This window comes from Mobula hypostoma, chromosome 11 (genome assembly GCF_963921235.1).
Source record: "Mobula hypostoma chromosome 11, sMobHyp1.1, whole genome shotgun sequence".
Lineage (NCBI taxonomy): Eukaryota > Metazoa > Chordata > Chondrichthyes > Myliobatiformes > Myliobatidae > Mobula > Mobula hypostoma.
The window spans coordinates 44,487,937-44,508,803 of record NC_086107.1 but is presented as its reverse complement, the minus strand read 5'-3'; the positions used below and the strand labels follow the sequence as shown (position 1 = coordinate 44,508,803).

The 20,867-nt window shown below is 38.2% G+C and overlaps 1 protein-coding gene across 25 annotated transcripts in view; it reads left to right on the top strand.

Annotated features, from left to right (window-relative positions):
* sox6 (SRY-box transcription factor 6) overlaps window positions 1–20,867 on the top strand; it is a 630,558-nt gene that overhangs the window by 589,444 nt on the left and 20,247 nt on the right. For 20 of the 25 annotated variants that reach the window (XM_063061910.1, XM_063061919.1, XM_063061914.1 and 17 more), the window contains 2 exons: window positions 5,498–5,593; window positions 9,570–9,678. In XM_063061910.1, the coding sequence (XP_062917980.1) occupies window positions 5,498–5,593; window positions 9,570–9,678 (205 nt within the window). Of the gene's footprint in view, window positions 1–5,497; window positions 5,594–9,569; window positions 9,679–11,218; window positions 12,459–20,867 lie in introns of those variants that run through there. The other 5 variants (XM_063061928.1, XM_063061926.1, XM_063061927.1 and 2 more) reach the window with 2 other exon arrangements.

Genomic DNA, 20,867 nt, shown 5'->3' with positions numbered 1-20,867 from the left:
GAGTCCTTTTATTTTAAAACTTGGTGATGACATCTTTAAGATCTGACTGGTATGGAGCCAACATATGCAACAGTAGCAATAATAACAAAGAACTGAGGAAAACACAAAGATAGAAATACCCAACAGACTGAGCAGTAATCACAGAGGGAGATATGTTTCAAATTAATAATCTCTTTAAAATTCATTTCCAACCGCAGAATCAACTGCTATTGACTCTTAAACGACCCTGTATCTTAAATCATACCATTTGTAAAGTTACCACTAGCTTATTGGTGCAACACACAAAATTCTAGAGGAATTCAGTGGGGGAGGCAGCATCATTGGAGAGAAATGGATGATCGTCCTTTTGGGTCAGGAAATGAAAAAAAAAACATTCATCAGGGACAAATCAGGACAAATGAAAGATCTTGACCTGAAACATTGACTGTCTATTTCACATCATTGACGCTGCCTGGCCCACTGAGTTCCTCCTACATTTTGTGCGTTGCTCCAGATTTCCAGCATCTGCAGTCTCCCTTGCGGCAGTAGTTTATTTGTGTTTTCCCCACGCGTTTCTACAGGTACCTCCTACGCATTCTCTCATTGTTCCATTCACACATTCTCATTCATTTACCCCCTGAAAACACTAATGTCTCACTTGTGTGATTTCAGAAATTCCAACAAAGTTTGAACCCTTACATAAGCAGCCGTCTTTCATCCTTTGCATCCTCTGTAGAAACTGCAATCAATTGAAAGTATTGCAGCAATACCAGATCATGTCCACATTCAACACTTATGTACATCTGGCAATAAGACTTCACTCTGAACTATTCCATATTGATTTGAATGGAACTGAATTTCAGAAGCTGTATTTACGATCATTTTTGCACACTTAACACAGTGAGAACTAATTTTCACACATTTGTGCACTTACGTGATTTAATAAAAATGAATTTTGGAAGTGACATTCAATGTTTAGCTATTACCATATTGTCAGATTAGTGAAATCTATTATGATGAAACCCTACAGTTTCTAGAAGGGTTCAATAAAATTGTCAAAGAGCATAGCTGTTAGCAAAACTTAGCCCCACTTAAAGTAAGAAATAAACAGAAAAAGTTTTATTAGTTTATCAACTACTATTCTAGGTAATATCAACAAACCCAGTATAGTTGGAGATAGGGTCCTGATGTTTTGCTTGTATGTTCCATAATGCAAAATGGACAGTAGAAATATCCACAGAATTGATAGAAACTCTTGAAATTTTATATGATGTCCAGAAAATGAAACTTTCGGTTTGATTTCACCAAAGCACTGAAATTGAGGAAATATTTGCTAATGACTACTATCCTACCTTATCTATAGTAATAGTATTTAGGATATAAAACTACAGGGTTTAACTTGTTCTCCCACATCTCACCACCAGCCAAACCCAAATCGAAAAATATATCCTCTATGAATGTTCAGATGAAAATGCAGTCTTTAAAGGGTTGCTGTTACTGCTCAGTGTTTGTAGTTTTCAAGGTTATACGTACATGAAAGCTATCAGCAGATTTCAACAATAATGTGTAGGAAGCATCACCAAATTGTCTCCCAAATACTCTACCCGGAAAAAATCACAGCAGTTTACCACTTAGATAACTTAAAATTATTTTGAAAACTTAAACGAATTTTACAGAATCCATCAAGTTATTTCATTTGCTTTCTCTTTGTGTGAAAGAAATTGCAATATAGTGGTTTTGAGAGGCTCAGTTCCGCAACTTTGGTCAACGTTAGTACAAATCTTACAGTCCATCAATCATCACTATTGCTGCTCTTTCATTAACAGCGATAATTCTCGAAAATGATTGATGCTACTGATGCAGTTCTTGGAACATTTAACATTGCCTGGCTTTAACAAGCCCTTCATCATCTCAATCTCTTCATCCAATATATAAGCACTATCTTGTTTATCATAATCTAAAGATGCTTAAAGCATACAGCCAACAACTCCCTTACACAGTGCTTCAATTTCTGCTACAGAAATCTCCATTAGAGCCTGACCAGTAATGACTGATGAAGCATAGGGAGATGCATTTATTTGCATTGGCTAAATGATGTATTAACATTTGCCTTTCTTGAAATTCCAGAGCAGAAGGTTCATTTTTCTTTATTGCACCTCTTAAGTGATGGTGCTCCTTTCTGTAAGCTCTGGTCGTCAATTTCAAGTCTATTTTACAATTTCTGAGACCAACCAGCCAATGCATCTTTTATGCTTTCAGATGCAGTTGCAGAATTGTCAGTAAATAAATGAACACAACAGAATTTCAACCATCTTAAATGGGAAGAAAAAATAATTACAAGTAAAAATGAGGCTAAGCACAAAGCTTAAGTATTTCAGTAAATTCTAAATGTGTATATTTAAAAATTATTTTTGGAATATAAACTCATCAAAGCTTCCCTATTTTAAATTACGATCCCTGAGTAATGCATCATGGGGGAAGATAAAATCTGTGTTTATCCAAAATCAAATTTATCATTTTTCTTACATCTAACACACAAAACATTTATCCAACATAGAGTATAAGAATGCCTTTTCTCTTATATCAGGTTGTGCCATTTTGTTATATCCAGATATCATGCTTTGGTACATAGTTAATTGACCAAAATTTGCTCTGTTACAATGTAGGAGAAAAACCTAGTGATGCCCCTGCACTGACTCACACATCCTTCTTAGTATGCACAAGGGATATTTGTTGTAATGTTTTCCCCCAACGTTGCAAAGTTAGTTGTGCCTAATAATTGAAAACCTTGTCTTAGATTTAAGCAATGCATAACTCAAACTTTTTTAAAATACTGTGCAAGATGTTCAGCGGTTTTGTCCAAGTAGATTTACTCAAGGAATACCCGTTATAATACAGACCTAACACATCTTTATGTATGAGCTTTTTATGCTGTTAAATTGCAACATCAGCCAGGCTGCCAGAAGGGGATTCTGCCTCTTATCCTTTGTACTATGCTGTGTGAGAGTGTTATTGTGGGCTTGTGCTGTGTAGCAGGTCCTGGTTATCTGACAGATTGTGTAAAATGATACTTTTTGTCAGACTGACCTTTTTCGACTACATGGAAGCATACAAAACCTCAGAGGCTTTCCCTGCATTTTGTAATGTGCTTGACTTGCCACTGATGTTTCATTTATCACTTTGCATGAAAAAGAATGGAACCTGTTCCTCTGATCACTTACATTCAATGTGCCCTAACCACTTAATTAAAACTAATTAGCCTGGACATCTATAATATTAATACCTTATTAAGGGTGCTGAGCATGTTAAACCAACTCAGTTAGTATCCTACACCTTGGATTTTATAACCTGAGCTATTAATGCCAATCAGAAATTCCAGGTTAAGGATTAAATACACACTGTTTAATTTCTCAGGTGGGAATATTTGTCTGGATCTGTTAGGTATAGAAGGAGGGTAATGAATTTGTATTGCTCAATTGACAAGGTGTATGTAACATATTTAACCACTCAACTGTTAAGTTTCTTATGTTCCTTGCTCTTGGGTGTAAAAATCTACACAATTAAGATATACATTTAAAATATATTGCTCACATTTTAACTACGAGGGGTGATTGATACGTTTGTGGCTTAAGGTAGAAGGAGTCAATTTTAGAAAACCTAGCACATTTATTTTCCCTACATATACACACTTAGTCCAGCGGTCGTGGAGCATATGGATCCCTTCTTTGTAGATGAGTTATTAACTTCAAACTTTCTGCATTTTCACTCAAAGAGTTGAACTGCACGTGCATGTAACAAGAGCTGTATAACTCATCTCCTTCTACCTAAGGCCACAAACTTATCAGTCACCCCTGCTGTGGACCACTTCTACAAAGAAGGGATCCGTATGCTCCACGACCGCTGGACTAAGCGTGTAAATGTAGGAGGGGATGATGTTGAAAAATAAATGTGCTAGGTTTTCTAAAATTGACTCCTTCTACCTTATGCCACGAAGTTATCAATCACCCCTCGTTTAACCAACAATACTGTTCTTAGCCAATATGACAATGTGATAAAGTTCCAACTCAATGTATTTTCATGAGAATGTCATACAATCAGTAATGAACTGTAAAAGCTAGTATTCTAATTCTGTAAGTTTGCAGTGAAATGTATATTCTTATTTCATGAAAATACAAAACTAGACAATGTAAATACACATTCTGGATCATGAACATCCAACACAAATTCGGTCCATTGTTCCTAAAGTGGAATGAATGCAAGGCTTGGGTATGAATGAGGTTCAAGATGTGATCTCCTTCTATGGCAGCGAGTCAAGATTGCGGCAGAAGTGAGTTGTGGGGAGGATCATGCGCTCTGGGTCTTTGGAGATCAGGGAGGCTCACTGATGATGACTGAGTGGGCAGAAGCAGCCTAGAAGCAGAGCATAAAAGCAAAACATTCTGCTGATGCTGGGGTCAAAGCAACAAGCACAAAACACTGGAGGAACTCAGCAGGTCGGGCAGCATTGGTAGAAACGAACAGTCAACGTTTAGGGCCGAGACCCTTCGTCAGGACTGAAGAGGGAGGGGGCAGGGGCCCTATAAAAAAGGTCGGGGGAGGGTGGGAAGGAGGAGGCTGGAAGGTTCCAGGTGGAAAAACCAGTAAAGGGAAAGATAAAGGGGTGGGGGAGGTGATAGGCAGGAAAGGTGAAGAAGGAATAGGGGAAAGCACAATGGGTAGTAGAAGGAGGCGGAACCATGCAAGAGGGTAGATAGACCAGCTAAAAGTGAAGGGAATGGGTGTGCTAAGAGATTATGGGATGATCAGACGGCATCAGCAGTGATGGATGTGTGTGTGTGTGTGTGTGTGTGTGTGTGTGTGAGATCAGTAATAATTGCTATTTATAGAGGGTACCGAGAGCAGGACGATGAACTCCTCAACTATCTATTTAGTAATACTAGGCTGTGTAACCAGTCCTGAAGAAGACTCCAGTTGATTAGTTAAAAGCTACTCAGGTGTTTCCATAGGCATAAGGTGCATAATTAAATTTTGTATGTATGATGTATACAGGGTGTTATCATTGTGCAGGTCCAGCTGCCTCCCGGTGATATGTTGCTAATAATTTTGTCTTCTGCTTTTGTCTACTAATGGCTCTCCAGACGCATCCATTTTAGCTTCTCTCTGCTTTTCTTGCAATGCAGATAACATAGAGAAAATGTAAAAAAATCAGTATAATACCATGCATAGTATATTTATAGCATTACTTTACTGTGCAACAAAACAGATAATTGAGACACCCTCCAGTCTGGTGCAGCCTGCAGACCAAAGATTGAAATGCGAAACAATGGAATGCACTGTATGTTATCATATCAGTTCATCTGATAATAAAATATAGACTTGTAAGTCCAAGGGACACACGTTCTTTTAAATCAGTGTGACCCTGCACCATTGCATATGCTTCTAGATTAATTAATGCCATTTTGTACAACCTACTGTTCTAGATCAATCTGACACCATGCAATATAACATGCATTTCTAGATCAATGACATGCCAGGCAGTGTGACATACTGTTCTAGACCAGTGAAGTACAATGTAGCATGCAGTCTTCAAGCAGTTTCAAGCTATCCTATTATTGTAAGTACAAAACTATGTTTTGTTTTTAAATAAATGTAATGCTGCAGTGAGCTTTGTGTGTGCTCTCAGTAAGTTGTGCACCTGTTAAGATGTGAGTATTACAAAACGAAAATCATATGTGTACCAAATAATGCACTGCTTTAACCCTTGGCCATTTGTCAAACTGAAAATCTGCTTGGAAATTCATTTAATTGGTTGGATATCCTTCAGAGCACACAGTGGGTTTAAGTAAAACATTACTTAGTTTTTAAGCAACACACGTCAAAGTTGCTGGTGAATCTCTTACTAGCTCTTTCTTCAGTTAGTCCTGACGAAGGATCTCGGCCTGAAACGTCGACTGTATCCTTTCCTAGAGATGCTGCCTGACCTGCTGCGTTCACCAGCAACTTTGATGTGTGCTGGTTGAATTTCCAGCATCTGCAGAATTCTTCGTGTTTGCGTAACTTAGTTTTTAAGTCTTGTGACATTATACGTTGCTTATTAAAGAATAAACAGGGACACAATGAACAAATAAGATATTAGATTAGAAATAATTGTGCATGCAGAGCAATACTGCAAACGGATAGCCAGCTGCTGGATTTAATTGCGTAATTGTGATAACCATTACAAAGCCTGTGAATTTGTTCGGGATCTTCTGTGTAGACGGTGCTCAGGTGCCTTAAAGTACACAGATGTGTGTAGTGGCATCCAAAATCACGCAGTACATGTCAAATATTTCTCATATATTCTTATTATATAGAAGAGATCATTTGGCCCATTGAATCTACACTTGGCCCTCAGAACAATCCCACCCATCTACTTATTCCCAGTGACCTGTTTTCACTTACATGCCCATCAATGCTATCCTGATTTTGTCCCACCCACACATACTAAAGGTGACGTACTGTAGATATTTATACTCACTAACTACAGTCACTTTGGGAGGTGGGAGGCAACCAAGGCTGTTGAGGAAAACCCTTTGAGATTATAGGAAGAATGTGTAAACTCCACACTAATAGCACTGGAGGTCAGTATTGGTTGCTGGAGCTGTGTAGCAGAGGCCATACGCAGAAGTACAGGCCACTCTTACAGAAAAAAAAGCTGTCATTACAAACGTCAGAAACAAGAGAAAACCTGCAGATGCTGGAAATCCAAACAACACACAGAAAATGCTGGAGGAACTCAGCAGGCCAGGAAAAGAACCCAGTCCTACCGCCGAGCTTCGGCCTGAAACATCGATTGTACTCTTTTCCTAGATGGTGTCTGCCCTGCTGTGTTCCTCCTGCATTTTGTGTGTCTTACTGCAAATGTCAGACCTGCTTCTGAAATATTTAACGAGTGCCCATCTCAAGATTGGTAGTCTGGTACAGTTAGCTCTTTGCCATCACAATGCAAAGACGGTCATCCCTCCCATCATGACAATCACGATGCAGGTAATTTTTAAGCTTTAAGAGAACCCAGTGATATGGGGCTAGTACTAGAAGGTAATGCTAAGGCAAGAGTTCAGTTTTGGTTTTATTGGAAGGTAGAGCAGGCACAACAGGCCAACTAACCTATTCCTATTCCTACTACATATGTATTCATGCCAGCCTCCAGTTCTCTGAGCTGATCCTCGTACATCCAATCTACTTCTTTCCTCCTACTCACCCTCCCCTTCTCTCCACCATAACGCTCCCTTGCAATCCTTAATCCAGACTGGTGTTCCTGTGAAAGGTCCAAAGGAGAAGTATTGAATAATCATGGTCTGTTCTAATGCCAGCATAGAAGAGTTTCTTTGCCAAATTTTGCCTTGTCTGTTTTCACTTGGGCCATTGTCTGCCACTTGATAGGGTGCAAATCAATGGGATGCAAGAAGAGGTTGGTTTTCCCACAATGGTCAAGGAAAATTGATGACCCATTGCTTGGTTCTTAACTGATGCAGGAGCTTTGAAATATAAATGTAACATGTGCAACTGAAAGAGAGAAATCACTTGTTGAAATAGACCTATTTGTCGTGCACTTCCAAAAGAATACCATTGATTATGGAGGTAGGGGAGCAGTGTGAACTCGATCAGAGCAGTGTGGCATTCAAAAGCCTGGATGGTCAGAATCTGTTTGGTATTGATGAAATTATTTAAAATGTATTTCAGAAGCAGTGAGAAATTGAAAGAAGTTTCTCTGCACCGGGTATATGGGAATGTTGTTAAATTGATTTGTTTTATTCTAACGGGATAGTGTTTTCTCACTGTGGAAGAGGTATTTTCTTCCTTTGTCCTTGCAACAATAAAAAAGCGTGCTTCGAAATTGTTTTACATCAACTTTAGCTGCATTGAATACGAGGTAAAGCATTAATGTTTGCTTGGACTTACTAAATTAAACATTAAACTGGTCAAAAATGCATGGGAAGTAGCAATATTTTGATATGATGCTGCATTATGTGATGTACTCTTGTTTTTTTTTACCAAGTTAAAATGATTTAGGGTTTATTGTGGTCAAGGCAGAAAGGATGGAAACATACATTATTTAATTTGTGTAATGTTTACTAGTGAACTAATTAAGACTCTCTTTGTTTAGTCTCTTAATGGAAAGGCATCAACAATATAGTACTCATCCATTACTTGGATTCTCTGATAGTGAGAGACCATAAACACTACTTTATGAAACTAGAAAATAAGCTCTTCTACAGCAAAGCATGAATGAACAGATATTCAAAAAAAAACAGGAAAAATTAAAAATAACCATTGGTTTACACTTCAAGTAATCCTGTCTGAAGCAAACCCGTTTAAACTTATGTTTCTGAGAGTGCTTTTAATTTTTGAAGCATAGGTAAGTTAAAGCACTTTATACAGATTGTGTTAAATAGTCCTCCTGTGTAGTATAGAAATAGTTGGAAGCTCAGTTTGTCTGAATACTTTGCCAGTGAGGGCTTGGTCACAGCCAGGCCAATCAATTTACATCCAGGCTGTAAAACTTACGTTTCTTTAGTCGGAGAGCCAGTTGTAGACAGTTACACCGCATATTGGTAACACCTCCTGAGCCCAGTCTCAAGCCATATCACAGTTTAGAATTATATACGGTAATCACACACTGTAGAAGGAACCATTTGCTCCAGTGAGTCTGTGCTAGATCTATATAAGGCAATCCAGACAGTCCAGTTCACTTTATCCAACTCTATATTCTTGTGAATGAAGCTTTGTATGAACAACAATAAGAACAGTTTGAATGACAGGCAATGCTTTTGCCTGTACCCCCACCACACAGGCCATGCACTCCTCTCACTGCTGCCATCAGGAAGAAGATACAGGAGCCTCTGGACCCGCACCACCAGGTTCAAGAACAGTTATTACCCCTCAACCATCAGGCTCTTCACTCAACTTCACTCACCCCATCATTGAACCGTTCTCAAAACCTATGGACTCATGTTCACGGGCTCTTCATCTCATGCTCTCGATATTTATATCTTCTTATTATTATTTCTTTCTTTTTGTATTTGCACAGTTTGTTGTCTTTTTCACATTGTCTATCCATCCTGTTAGGTGGGGTCTTTCATTGATACTGTTATGTTTCTTGGATTTACTGAGTATGCCCACAAGAAAATGAATCCCAGAGTTGTATATAGTGTCATGCTGGCTACAGTATGTACTTTGATAATAAACTAAATTTGAACTTAGAACTTTGTGCAGTGCATAACTCATTCTGGAGAAAATCTGTCTCTACATCCTCAGCTCCCCGAGCTGCTATTTTATTGCCTTAAATGTAAGCAGATCTGACATTTAATATTGTTTCATGCTTATGGAAACCACATCAACAGGTTTTCCCTGTCCTGAAATACTGCAAGCTATTACATTATCTCATTTGAGTTAGAGAATAACTCAGAAGTAAAACACCAATTCATATGATTGAGAATACAAGAAGAATATGTATTAGACTGAACACTGGGTGTAGATCCAGCAGCATTTATCTCTACCAGGATTGACACACAAACAATCTAACAAAGCTATTGGTTCTTTTTGTACAGGAGCGGGTGCCCTTTGAGAATCTTGCACAGCAGCTGACAGGAAAATCAGGTGAAGATGTGAAGGCTGGTCCAGGGGTCATTGACCTTACCAGGCCAGAAGATGCAGAAGGTGAGTGGGTGACCCTAAGACACAACAAAATCTTTGTTGTTCAGTGAGTAGTCAAATAAAGTAAGTTTTAGATAGACTTTTTTTCCTCACTCTTGTATTTTGTCACGAAAATTATCAACAGCTTATTGCAATTAGAAGTTCATTCATTGCTTCATCAAAAACATTTTTGAAAATTGTTATGATCAACAATCACAGTGTAATTCAGGTTTGAATATGCAAAATAAATAAATGTAATTCATTTAGTATACTTCTAGATGTGCCTATGTGAAATCACATGTGCGCCATCTGATCTAATATAAGAAACTTGAATTATACTCCTCAAGACATTTCCAAAGCACTTGAGTGATCTTGGAGTCAAGTATAGGCAGGCAGAAGATGCTTTTATTTACTTTTCACTTTAACTCCAAAAAGAATCCGAGTGAATCTGGATTCTGACCCAAATAATGTCTTTATATTCCTAAATGACTCTATTTGCCTACATATTCTGGTTCATGGGATGCTAAACTCTGTACGTCTGCAGCAGTTTACGGGAATTCCTTTCTAGATGTTAAAATGCTAGTGAAGATTAATGTATCAGAGTTCTGTGGAAGTTATATATTGGGAATTTGACAGAGTGATTTTATGGCAAAGACAATGTTAACACTCTTAAACCCTTGTGGGAGTAATGTATTTCTTGTGCAGTGGATAAATCTTACTGGATTTATCCACTAGACAACAACATGGAATTTAAAATATCCTTTAAAATTCCCCATACATTCTGAAATGATCCTAAGGTGCAAGTGAAGAAGAATATTTGGATCCCTGGAATAAAAATGCATCAAGTTTTATATTCTTCTCAAACCTTTCCAATTCTGCATACATTTCTCAAGAGAAATTTGCAATAACATGCCAATTATAGCATCATTTCCTTGATTTATGGACGGAATACTCGATATTGCCAATTGTAATCCTGAAATAGAGTAGATCTAGAGCAGGAGTTCCTAATCATTTTTATGCCATTGACCAGTACCATTAAGCAAGGGGTCCATGGACCCCAAGTAGGAAACCCCTGGTCTAGAGGGAAGGATTCTTGGACTATGCGCACAATTATAATTCATTCTATAGTTAGAAGACAAGGCTTTAATTTAATTATGGCATCTGAGATGGCGAATGGTTAAAATGGCAAAAATTAAATTTCTTGCACTTTTCCTACTAATAAGCAATTTGATTCTGGAGCTCAGCTGTGGAACATGATAATTACAAATGGATAAATGTCTTATCAATAAGTTCAAAAGAATCTACTGGTACCACTAGACCCCAGCACAATTCCAAATGGGCAGCAACAAGAAGCAGTGTCTCTTGCATGCCAACACATCTTTGACCATGAGGGTCTGACTGATACAGCAGGAGTAAGTACTGTTTGGCATGCCGCACCGTTAGAGGTTCAAGTCTTGGAAATTACTGAGTTAGTAAATCATTCAGGGAAAGCACTGTCAGGATGATGGATGTCACAAATGATCAGACACTGATTTCCCACATTGTTTTCACCCTGTTTCCTTAGGTTTTACGAGAGCCTCCTGAATCCCCTGCAGCTTTCCAATAGCAAGATTCTGGTAGTGGCTCAGTGGCACAGCTGGCGGAGCAGCCATCCCACAGCTCCAGCAAGCTGAGCTCATTCCAGAGCTCCGGTGCTGTCTGTGTGGAGTTTGCATGTTTCTTCTGTGTAAATCCTAAAGATATGTAATATGATGGTCAGTTGACCAATATAAAAACCCCATAATGTGTAAATGAATGGTGGTAGAATCTGGGGTGGGGGGGGAGTTAAAGGGAAAATGGAGAGAATGAAGTGAAATAGTGTGGGTTTCATATAAATGAGGGCTTGATGATCAGCATGAACTCATTAAATCATAGGCCGCTTCCTGCTCTTTTTGACTCTATGACACTAGATGATAATAAAAGATGTTATTAAAGTTATTCAGTAGAAACAATGCATCTGCGTAAGCTATTTCTTTTCTAACTAATCAATGGCTGCTCCACATTTACCCTGACTGGTGTTTCAGTCACTGACTAGTTCCCTGTCTGGTTTGTGTTGTGACACTTTGCTGAATGTAAAGGCAATGGGGTGGAGGTTGAGAGTGGAAAAGAGATAGTCTAGTTGGGGAGTTTGCAATACTTTCTTAAAGTTAGCGTGAAACTCAACAGTTGAACCCAGGAGCTATGTTAAGTTCTTCAACTGACTGCAATGCAAGTACTCCACCCAGCTAAATAGTGACAGTTTTTCTGTCCCATTAAACCAGTGGATTAGTCCATTCAGGAGTGCTGCAAAATATTTATCCTCTTCATCACTGTCTTACTTAAATAACCTGTTCTCATCATAAGGTACCTCAGGTCCAGTATCCTGAAGAAAAAGTATATTTGCAGCCTTAAGGTTATTTCGAGGCACAGAACCAGATGTTGTCTTTCTGATTCTCCTTTCATTGGTGTAAAAAAACAAACACTTGTAGAGAATTTTAAAAAGTAAAACACTATATGTTGGCAGCCCAACCTTCTTATTGGTATAGAAGAGTAAACATGAAACCACATCACTAGCCTTGGATGTGCTCGGTCCATGTGAGACCAGAGAATTATTAGCCTCTGCCTCTGGTGGCAGTGTTTCTTTTTGTAGGAGTGCTGGTGTAAGCCATCTCCTTAGGTGGATACCTTCATTACTCCCTCATGTTCTTTATACCACAATCGCCAGTCCAACCCACCCCTTCTCTCAAAAGTTGAGACCACCATTGTTAGCAGGTCTGTGTGGGAAAGACAATATTTGCTTCTGTGTTTTCAAAGTTTTTGCTCCTCTGGACCTTCTTATGTACCTGTAGGTAGAATCTGTTGCATTTTCAGATCACTCTTTGTGCTTATGCATATGCTTTCTCAATGTTTACACATGTTCGCAACCCTCTGTCTAGTCTGTGACTTTCATGTGAATGTGTCTCCAGGTATGTCTTTCTTGAGACTTATTTCTTATGCCTTGTGCATATCTTTGTCTCTCTCACTCAGTCTCAGCGGAAAATAGTACTGTCACTCAACCACCCATTTAACATCTCTCCTGATTTTCATTTCTGTTGAATCTAATACAGTCTGTCCACACTATTGATCAAAATTATTACCAGAGCATGAATTTGATAGATGCTTTTGAACTTCATACATTTTGCAGAGAATCCTTATTTTTGAACTGCGTACAATTATCATTGTCTTAAATGTTCAAAACTCTTGTTACTATTTTATCAAATTACTGTACATATTGGTTAGACAGCTGAGTAAAAATATGCTACACATTCAGGGCAAACTCAAACTGTAATATAATCTATTTTCTTCTTGCAACATTTAGGTGTAAACTGTGGGGAGAGCTTGCATGACAAAAGCTGCATCTACTTTTGTGTTTCTCATCTGTAACTGCAAAGAGAAACAATTCCTCCCGTGCCAATATTTATCATGCATAAATATTTGTAACAGTTGCCATGGTAGTTTAGAAAAAAAGACAAGAAACAGTAAATGTTGAAAGTTACACCGGGAACAAGGATAAATATTTCTGGAGAAGAATTTAAACTTTAGATAGCGTGTAGGTGAAATTTTGGAAATGTTATCACACAGAGGGACTGTGGTCAGAATAGAAGAGTAACATTTTCCTTCATTTTCAGTCAACCATATGTCCCATGCATCAATTCATCCCACAACCATTAGGACTATTTTTTAACTGCTCAGATGTAAAACATTAGCAGATACCACAAAAGCTTCAGTGAGGTCTTTTGTTTTCTTCCATGTGGTAGGTTAGCAGGTCCTGTGTTGCTTGGGTCGCGTGTTTGCTTTAGCTTACACTGTCAGGAGGGGAGGGGATGGGAACACAAGAAATCTAAGCATGAAATAGACTAATCCAAACGTGGTTTTCAACAGTATTAGACAAATTTTGAAAGGGGCTGATTATCCATTACGATGAATTGACTCCATATGGACTTGGCAATAATAAGTCTATTTTATCCCCCAGTTTTCAATTGATGGTTCAAGTTTCCTCCTGTCTAAGAATTCATACAGAGGATAATCTTTAACATTCTCAATGATCATAGCTATTGATTCCACTTTAGAATACAAACTTGTGAAACCAAAAGGTTTCCCTTTTCATCTTAATGCTACAATGAGGGAATATTAATTTACTTAATTCAATGAGAATCTTGTTATTTGAAAACAATGTGTTATCCCTTTCTTGGCCAGCCAAACAGCATGGATAAAGTGCTTTGTTACAACAGCATAATTGTTCCTTTGCTCGACAGAGCTACTCCCCTCTATGCCTGTCCTGAAGGTGCTGGCTCACATGGCGTTTACAGCTGTCAGCCAACCTCAGATGGTGTATCTTCCCAGTGAGTCTGGCTAATGAATGGTGGCAAAGTATTCAATTATGACCGCCATTGCATCCAGCCCTGGTTCAGTGCTCAGCCTGTAATTTTTCCACAAGCACGCACACTTTTGTTTAGGGGTCACTGGGCAACAATTAAGACAAGGAACTCTGACTGATTTTGTTTCCTTCTCCTTCCCAGTTATGATGATTTGGTACCACCCGGGTGGAGACAAAGTAACTTAGTAAGAATCAAGGATCAGACATGGAACCTGACTGTTTATGGGTCAGTTTGATTTTGGATGGTTAATTTAATAGCTGAGCTTTCAATTTGACAATTTTAATATGCTTTTGACATAAGGAAGTGACCCTTGAAAACAGTGAATGTCAAAATAGAACCAAATTATCAATTACTATTACACAAAGATCCCAAGTTAATTGTGTAAGGAACAGTTAGCTACCTTTCAAATGCATGCAAACTGTTTTGAAAAATCCACCTTTAATTAATCAATATTTTAATTTCCAATTACTACGTTTTTGTCACCTTCAAATGCAATATTATGTTTCAATTTAAAAGCTGATTAAGCGCATTTCTGTGGATTTTGTTGAAGACTACAATCTAAAAGCTTTTGAAAAATAAATCCTTAATACAGAATGTAAATAAATAACATCAATTGGTCTTTGGCTCCAAGGCAAATTACACTGATGCATTGTAAATGATATATTGTCACTTAAAAGGAATACTATTACTTTTACTGGACCCAACAGCTATAATTTGAGAGGGTTACAAATCAGATGTTCACAACATATTGTTCAAAGTGAATCATACTTAGGAGGGGAAAGAAACTGTGCTGTGATTTTCTTATACAGCAAACTTTCAATACTGAAGTAGACGGAGAAGAATTAAGTGTCAGATCAGAAAACTGTTCATGAATTAACTAGCACCGAGCTGCCTCATAAGGCCTTGCATAGTTTGAAAAGGAGAATGTACACTGCTAAATGGAAACCAAGAAAATGAATGCTCTTTCACCTTTTTTTAATTTGTGAGTTGTCGATACTATGTGGCTATGGATGACATTTATGTCCTCATCCCAATTACTCTTGAGAAGGTATTTTTGGACTTAGAGCAAGAAACACAAAAGGAAAAAAGAGGGTTGGCATTCATTGCTAGTGGGGTGTAGTGAAGACTTGTTACTATGACTCAACAGGGAATTGCTGAGATCACCCTTGTAGTAATATGGGCAGTTTTAGCCCTCTTCTTTAAGAGAGATATGCACCTATAAGCATCGAAGGTTCACTAGATTGATATCTTGAGGAAAGATGAAGCAGGCTTTGGGTATACTCTTTAGCTCTGGAGAATAAAGTGACCACATTGAAGTATTTGACTGAAGGGCTTTGTCAGGGGAGGTGCTCTGGGCATATTTCTCTCTATAGAAGAATCTGAAGCTAATTGGGCACAGTCTCACTTAAATGTTTGGATCTTAAGACTGAGGTGAGGAGGAATTTCTTCTTCCAAAGATTTTTGAACCTTTGGACTTCTCCACCCACATATATATTCAGTGCTCTGATAGACTTTTGGAATACAAGCAACTGAGGATTATGAGAATCAGACACCATGATATTGAGGCTAAAAAGTGGATCTTATTGATTGAAAGAGTGTGCTGAAAGGATTGCGTGGCCTCTCCCTGCATTTCCTTCTTATATTCTTTATTCTTCTGTCTTAGGAACCACCTTCTTAACTGATGTATCCTGTTTGATGAATATACCCACTGTTAGGTTCATGGTTTTTGGCCCAGTAATGATTCATATGTTCGCACATTAGGATGGTGTGTAACTTCAGGGGGAATCTGGAGATACGTAGTATAGTGCTGTACCAATTCTTCTCCTTCAATGAAGATTGTTGGTTTGAAGACAACAAGCAGTCTGAAGGAGGAACTCAGCAAGCCGAGCACCAACTTTAGCAGAAAGGAAGTGTTAATGTTTCAAGCTAAAATCCTGCATCAGGACAGTCCTGACCAGATGCCGCTCAACAAACTGAGTGCCTCCAGTAGATCTGTTTGTTCCAGCATCTGCAGTCCCTTGTGTTTCCTTATGGATTTGAGAGTTGCTTTCGAAGTAACCTTGACTTGTTCTCCACATGTTGTAAGTGGTACACAGTGCAACAACAGTGGAGAGGGTGGAATTAATGATGGAAGATAGTCAAGCGAGCAGGCTTCTTTGCTAGAGATGGGGTTCTAGTTTCTTTGATTCTTGGAGCTACATGGATCCTGGTGGGGGCGGGGGGAACAATACTCCATCAATATAGTGCATATTGAAGATGCCTTCACATCTGTTACAGTTCTTGATGAGCATCTCGGATTGCCCATGACTTTCTCAAAGAGATTTCATGTTGTTACGTGGCTCTGGTTGTACTTTTCCTGAAATTTTTAATTGAATTCCAAAACAGGAGTTAAAATGCCCCTTAAAATCTCTAACATTAGAAAAGAGCCATATGTCTTTTTAGAATTTTCAACATTAATTTGAAGTTTTGAGCTTAGTTCTACTGCACATTTACATGGAAGTTTTCTCATGCTTTCTCCTGACAGAGAATAATGCAATATAATTCTGTGTTATTGGCTTGTTCTACTTTAACGTGCATTTCAGTGTGAAAAATATCTGCAGCATAACCACAGCAATGAGAAAAGGTCACTAGTATTCCAAAACTTAGATTAAAACATTCTCTTGAAAGTATGTTTGTTTATGTTCTTTAAATTTCCCTCTTCTCTCATTACATTGTTTCCTGAAGCTGAACAGACAATGTTTGTGTGAGCGTTAATTCTTTTCAGGAGCCCATTTCATATAGTGAATTCCTTTGTGACAGCTTGTCTGCTGTGGCACAAAGGCATAGTCAAAGATCAAGTGAAGAGTTCTGGCGTTTAGCTGCATATCTCACTTCAAGTGTGGGCCTGCTTTAGACAGGTGTGATTAGGAACTGTACTTTTAAGGACATTTATATTTGTGATCCAAGAGAAGAGCTATTCAAAATAAAACAATGTACAGTAAACACATGTTGTAAATCAAGTTCTAAAATGTGTTCTGCTTGCAAGACTTACCAAATGGATAATATGCCTATCAAGTATCCTTATTTACATATAGGCTTGAATTGAAAATTTCCAATACCTAACCTTAAGTTTTGACCAATTTGTGCCTATCAATGGACCCTTCACTCACATACATCCTATGAAAATATAAAGCAAATTTCCTATAATCTCATTTATATTCAGTCAAGTAAGTATAGCACAAACAGTTATCAAAGAGATTTGTTTTAAGCTACGTATTTCACGACAAACATCAGTAGGTATAAACCTGATTCTGATTCTGATACATAGAATGGCTTTCCTTACGCAATGTAACTTGAGCAATAGCTTTTTATTTATTGGGAGTTATTTCTCAATAAATACATAGTCGGCATCATCACAATTTTTAAGCTTCCTTTAGAAATTCTGATATGTTTCATCAACTTGGCAAAGTTCAAATCAAACACTAGCAGAAAATTATTTTTAACCTTGTAGCAGTGATGGATACTTCTTTATGACTTTTTAAAAGATTGTCATCTCGTTTCAGCATTTGTGTTTAAGCGATAAAACTTAATTTTGAAAGTGGACAGCAATGTTCTGTGATTGTAATTGTTAAATCTGCATGAGTGTTTTCCACCCAACTTTAACCACTCTTTATAAAAGCATTGTGTTTAGACCCGTTTGGATGAAACCCTGGCCACTATTAAAATGTTTTATTGTTGAAATAGAACTGAAAGGAATTTCATGTAGCTTGTGATTGCTGTAGTTCCTACTATAGCACAGCAAAATTCCAAATCTTCGTGAGTTTTGGCATTTTCCATGTAATCCAAGTCAGTTGAATGCGTGTATCTGTTATTCTTGACCATTCTGACAGAACTGTGGAAACAGTTTCACATTTCTCTACACTTACTTTCCTCTACATTATTCATCTTGAATGGTTTGCTGAAAGTAATTTACTACAGTCATGGACACAGCACTCAAGAGGTTAAACATTGTTAGAACGACTGGAGTCTGGCAATTACAAAGTGATTGAATAGTTTTAGATATCACAGGCACGCATGTGACTGTAGATAATATAGACATGTCAGTACACACTGCAGGAGGGTGTAAACCCAACTTCAAATACCTTTCTACTGCTTATTTAATCAAGGACAATATATCTAAACTCCTACAATAGAATTTTCCATTTACATTCAAATTTACTTGTAGTGAAATCTAAAAGGACCCATTGCCAAGCTATCTTTAAATATCTGTTGATCATGGTGTTTTGTCTGCAATGGTCATGAGCAGTTTGAATGTTAGCTATTATTTGAAAGCGTATGATCTGAAATGGTGCACTAGTGAGAATTCTTTCCTCTATAGATAAGTCCAAAAAGGTGGATGATAAACACCTTAAAACCTATTGCCTTTGTATGTATTTGCTCTTCTTTATGTTGAACTATACAGAAAAAATTGCATTTTCAGCATATTTACTAACTTTCTGCCCATTGGGCATTTCCTGTTTCATTTCAACATAAGGTAGTATCATTTTCCAGTCTATATTAGCATGTCGTTAGTACGCAAAGTGACTTACCAACCAAAATTGGATGAAAAGGTTATGATTTGCAACCCTCTATTAAACAAAGCATACAACGCACTGAAAGAGTGAGTTGCGGAGGATTAAAGTTCTGCTCTGGGAAATTTTTGTAGTCTTTTATATATATTCCCACCTCAATCCGCTCGCCTCACATATGTTTCAATGTATTAAAAATCACATTACCAGAGGCGACAAGTACAGTCCAAATCATCTGTGCGCTGCTAACTTCAAGTCACAAATGCCTAAGTCTGTGACTTGTCATGGATGCTGCCACTGCCTATGGCAAACCCCACTTCCCACTCCCCCTAGCACTAACACGGCCCCATCCATGTGTTATGAAGTCTCCATCTGGAGACCCCGGTATTTTTGCCTTCCTGCTGCCAAAGAAAAATTGCAAGTTAGTTCATTTGATTTCATTGATGTTGTTTGCATGTTTCTTATTTTTCTCAAACTTTTTTTTAGCATGTTGTACCAGACATTCAGCCATTCTTGTCTGGCACGTGGTGCCAGGATTAACTGGGTCACGATATGAATGTTCCTGACTCGACCCTTGTATTTTTTACGAGTCCGAGTGGCTAGCTCGACACTCAACTTGGCACGGATGGAAAGCATGCTTGGGGGTCGCCTGGCCTGGATTCAAACTCGGGAACCTTCGCTCCGGAGTCCGGCACTGATCTCACTGCGCCACCAGCCGGCTTCTCAAACATTGATCCTGTTACTGTGGATTTGAATTTTACCAGGACAGACAGATTAAGAAAACTGTTAAAGAAATTTCCCTTCTTTGACAAGAATCTGTGGTCAGCGTAGCTTCCACCAAAGACAATTGTTTCAGGGCGGGATATCCTTAGTAATATGGGAGGCATCGTTAGGCTTCTCTGGTCACTGCAAAATTCTGGAAGATCAGATGTTCAGCCTTCCATATCTTACCATATTATGTCCAGTTCTGGGCACTACACCTTAGGAAATCCACACAAAAAACTTTAAAGTGGGTGTAGAAGAGAGATTTATCAAAATGATTCCAGAGATGAGGATCATCAGGTATGTGGACAAACTGAAGAAGCTGAGGATGTGAAGAGATCTAATGAAAGTGTTTGTCATCAGAAAGTTTACATATATATTGGACGGGATGAATCAGAACCAGCGATGTAGACTGAAAATGATTGGCAAAATAACCAAAAGTGTTACCAGGAATACATTTTTGCATGTCAGATGGTTAGGATCTGAAAAGCTGTACAAGGGGAAATAGTAGAGGCAGTTTCAATTGTTAAGTTCAAAAGGGAGGCTGATAAGTATATGAAAGGAAGGATTTATAAGGCCAAGAGGAGAGGTAGGGAGAGTGGGACTACGTTTATTACTTTTAGGTGGAATTAATGGGCTAAATGGCCTGCTGCTTTCCAGTAACTATTCTGTGATTCTCAGGGTGTTATAGTTGGCCTTAGGTGAAAAAGGATCAAGTGCTTTCCTGCTGTATATGATGAATAAAATCATCTCCGGGATTTTGATCGGAGAAGGCCTGGTACACTCTTCTTTATTTACATAAAGGGTAAGCGTGACTAAGTAGTAAGGGTATAGTTTAGATATACTAATTTAACTTTGCTGATGGACAGAGAAGTTATCTCTTGTCTTGGCCAATGATTATTTCTCTACACTTTGGTATTTACATAGAAGATATCTTTAATCATCCAGGTTATCTGGTCAATATCATGTTGCTGGTTGTGGGAGCTTGTAGTGGGAAAATTACCATAATATCTATCCATTAAAGCACTTCATTAGTTAAGTGCTTTGGAACTTCCTGAGGTTCTGAACAGCATAATATAAGTCCAACGCTTTATTTTTGTTTCTCCTGGCTTTAAATTTTCTCTGCATCTCTTTGGTCATTTGATTTTATTTAGGCAGCAGATCAGCAAACATTCAAAGAAATGGCCAATGTTTCATTGATACTGTTTCTCCAGCTTTCTGCACAATTCCGTAAAGGCCATCAGGAGGACAACTGATTAGTGGTTTGTAATCTGTGAATCACTGAATCGCAGAGGCTGGTTGTCCAGTGTAATGCTTGGCGGTGGGGGAGGGTAGGGTTATAGAGTTTGTGGTTTGTGACAGAATTAGGAGGATTACATTGCATGCAGTTGGAAACAAAGAATCCTCTGACACATTGAACTGTTGGAGCTCAATTCATTCCTTAACCATTGAGATTACTTATCTGGCC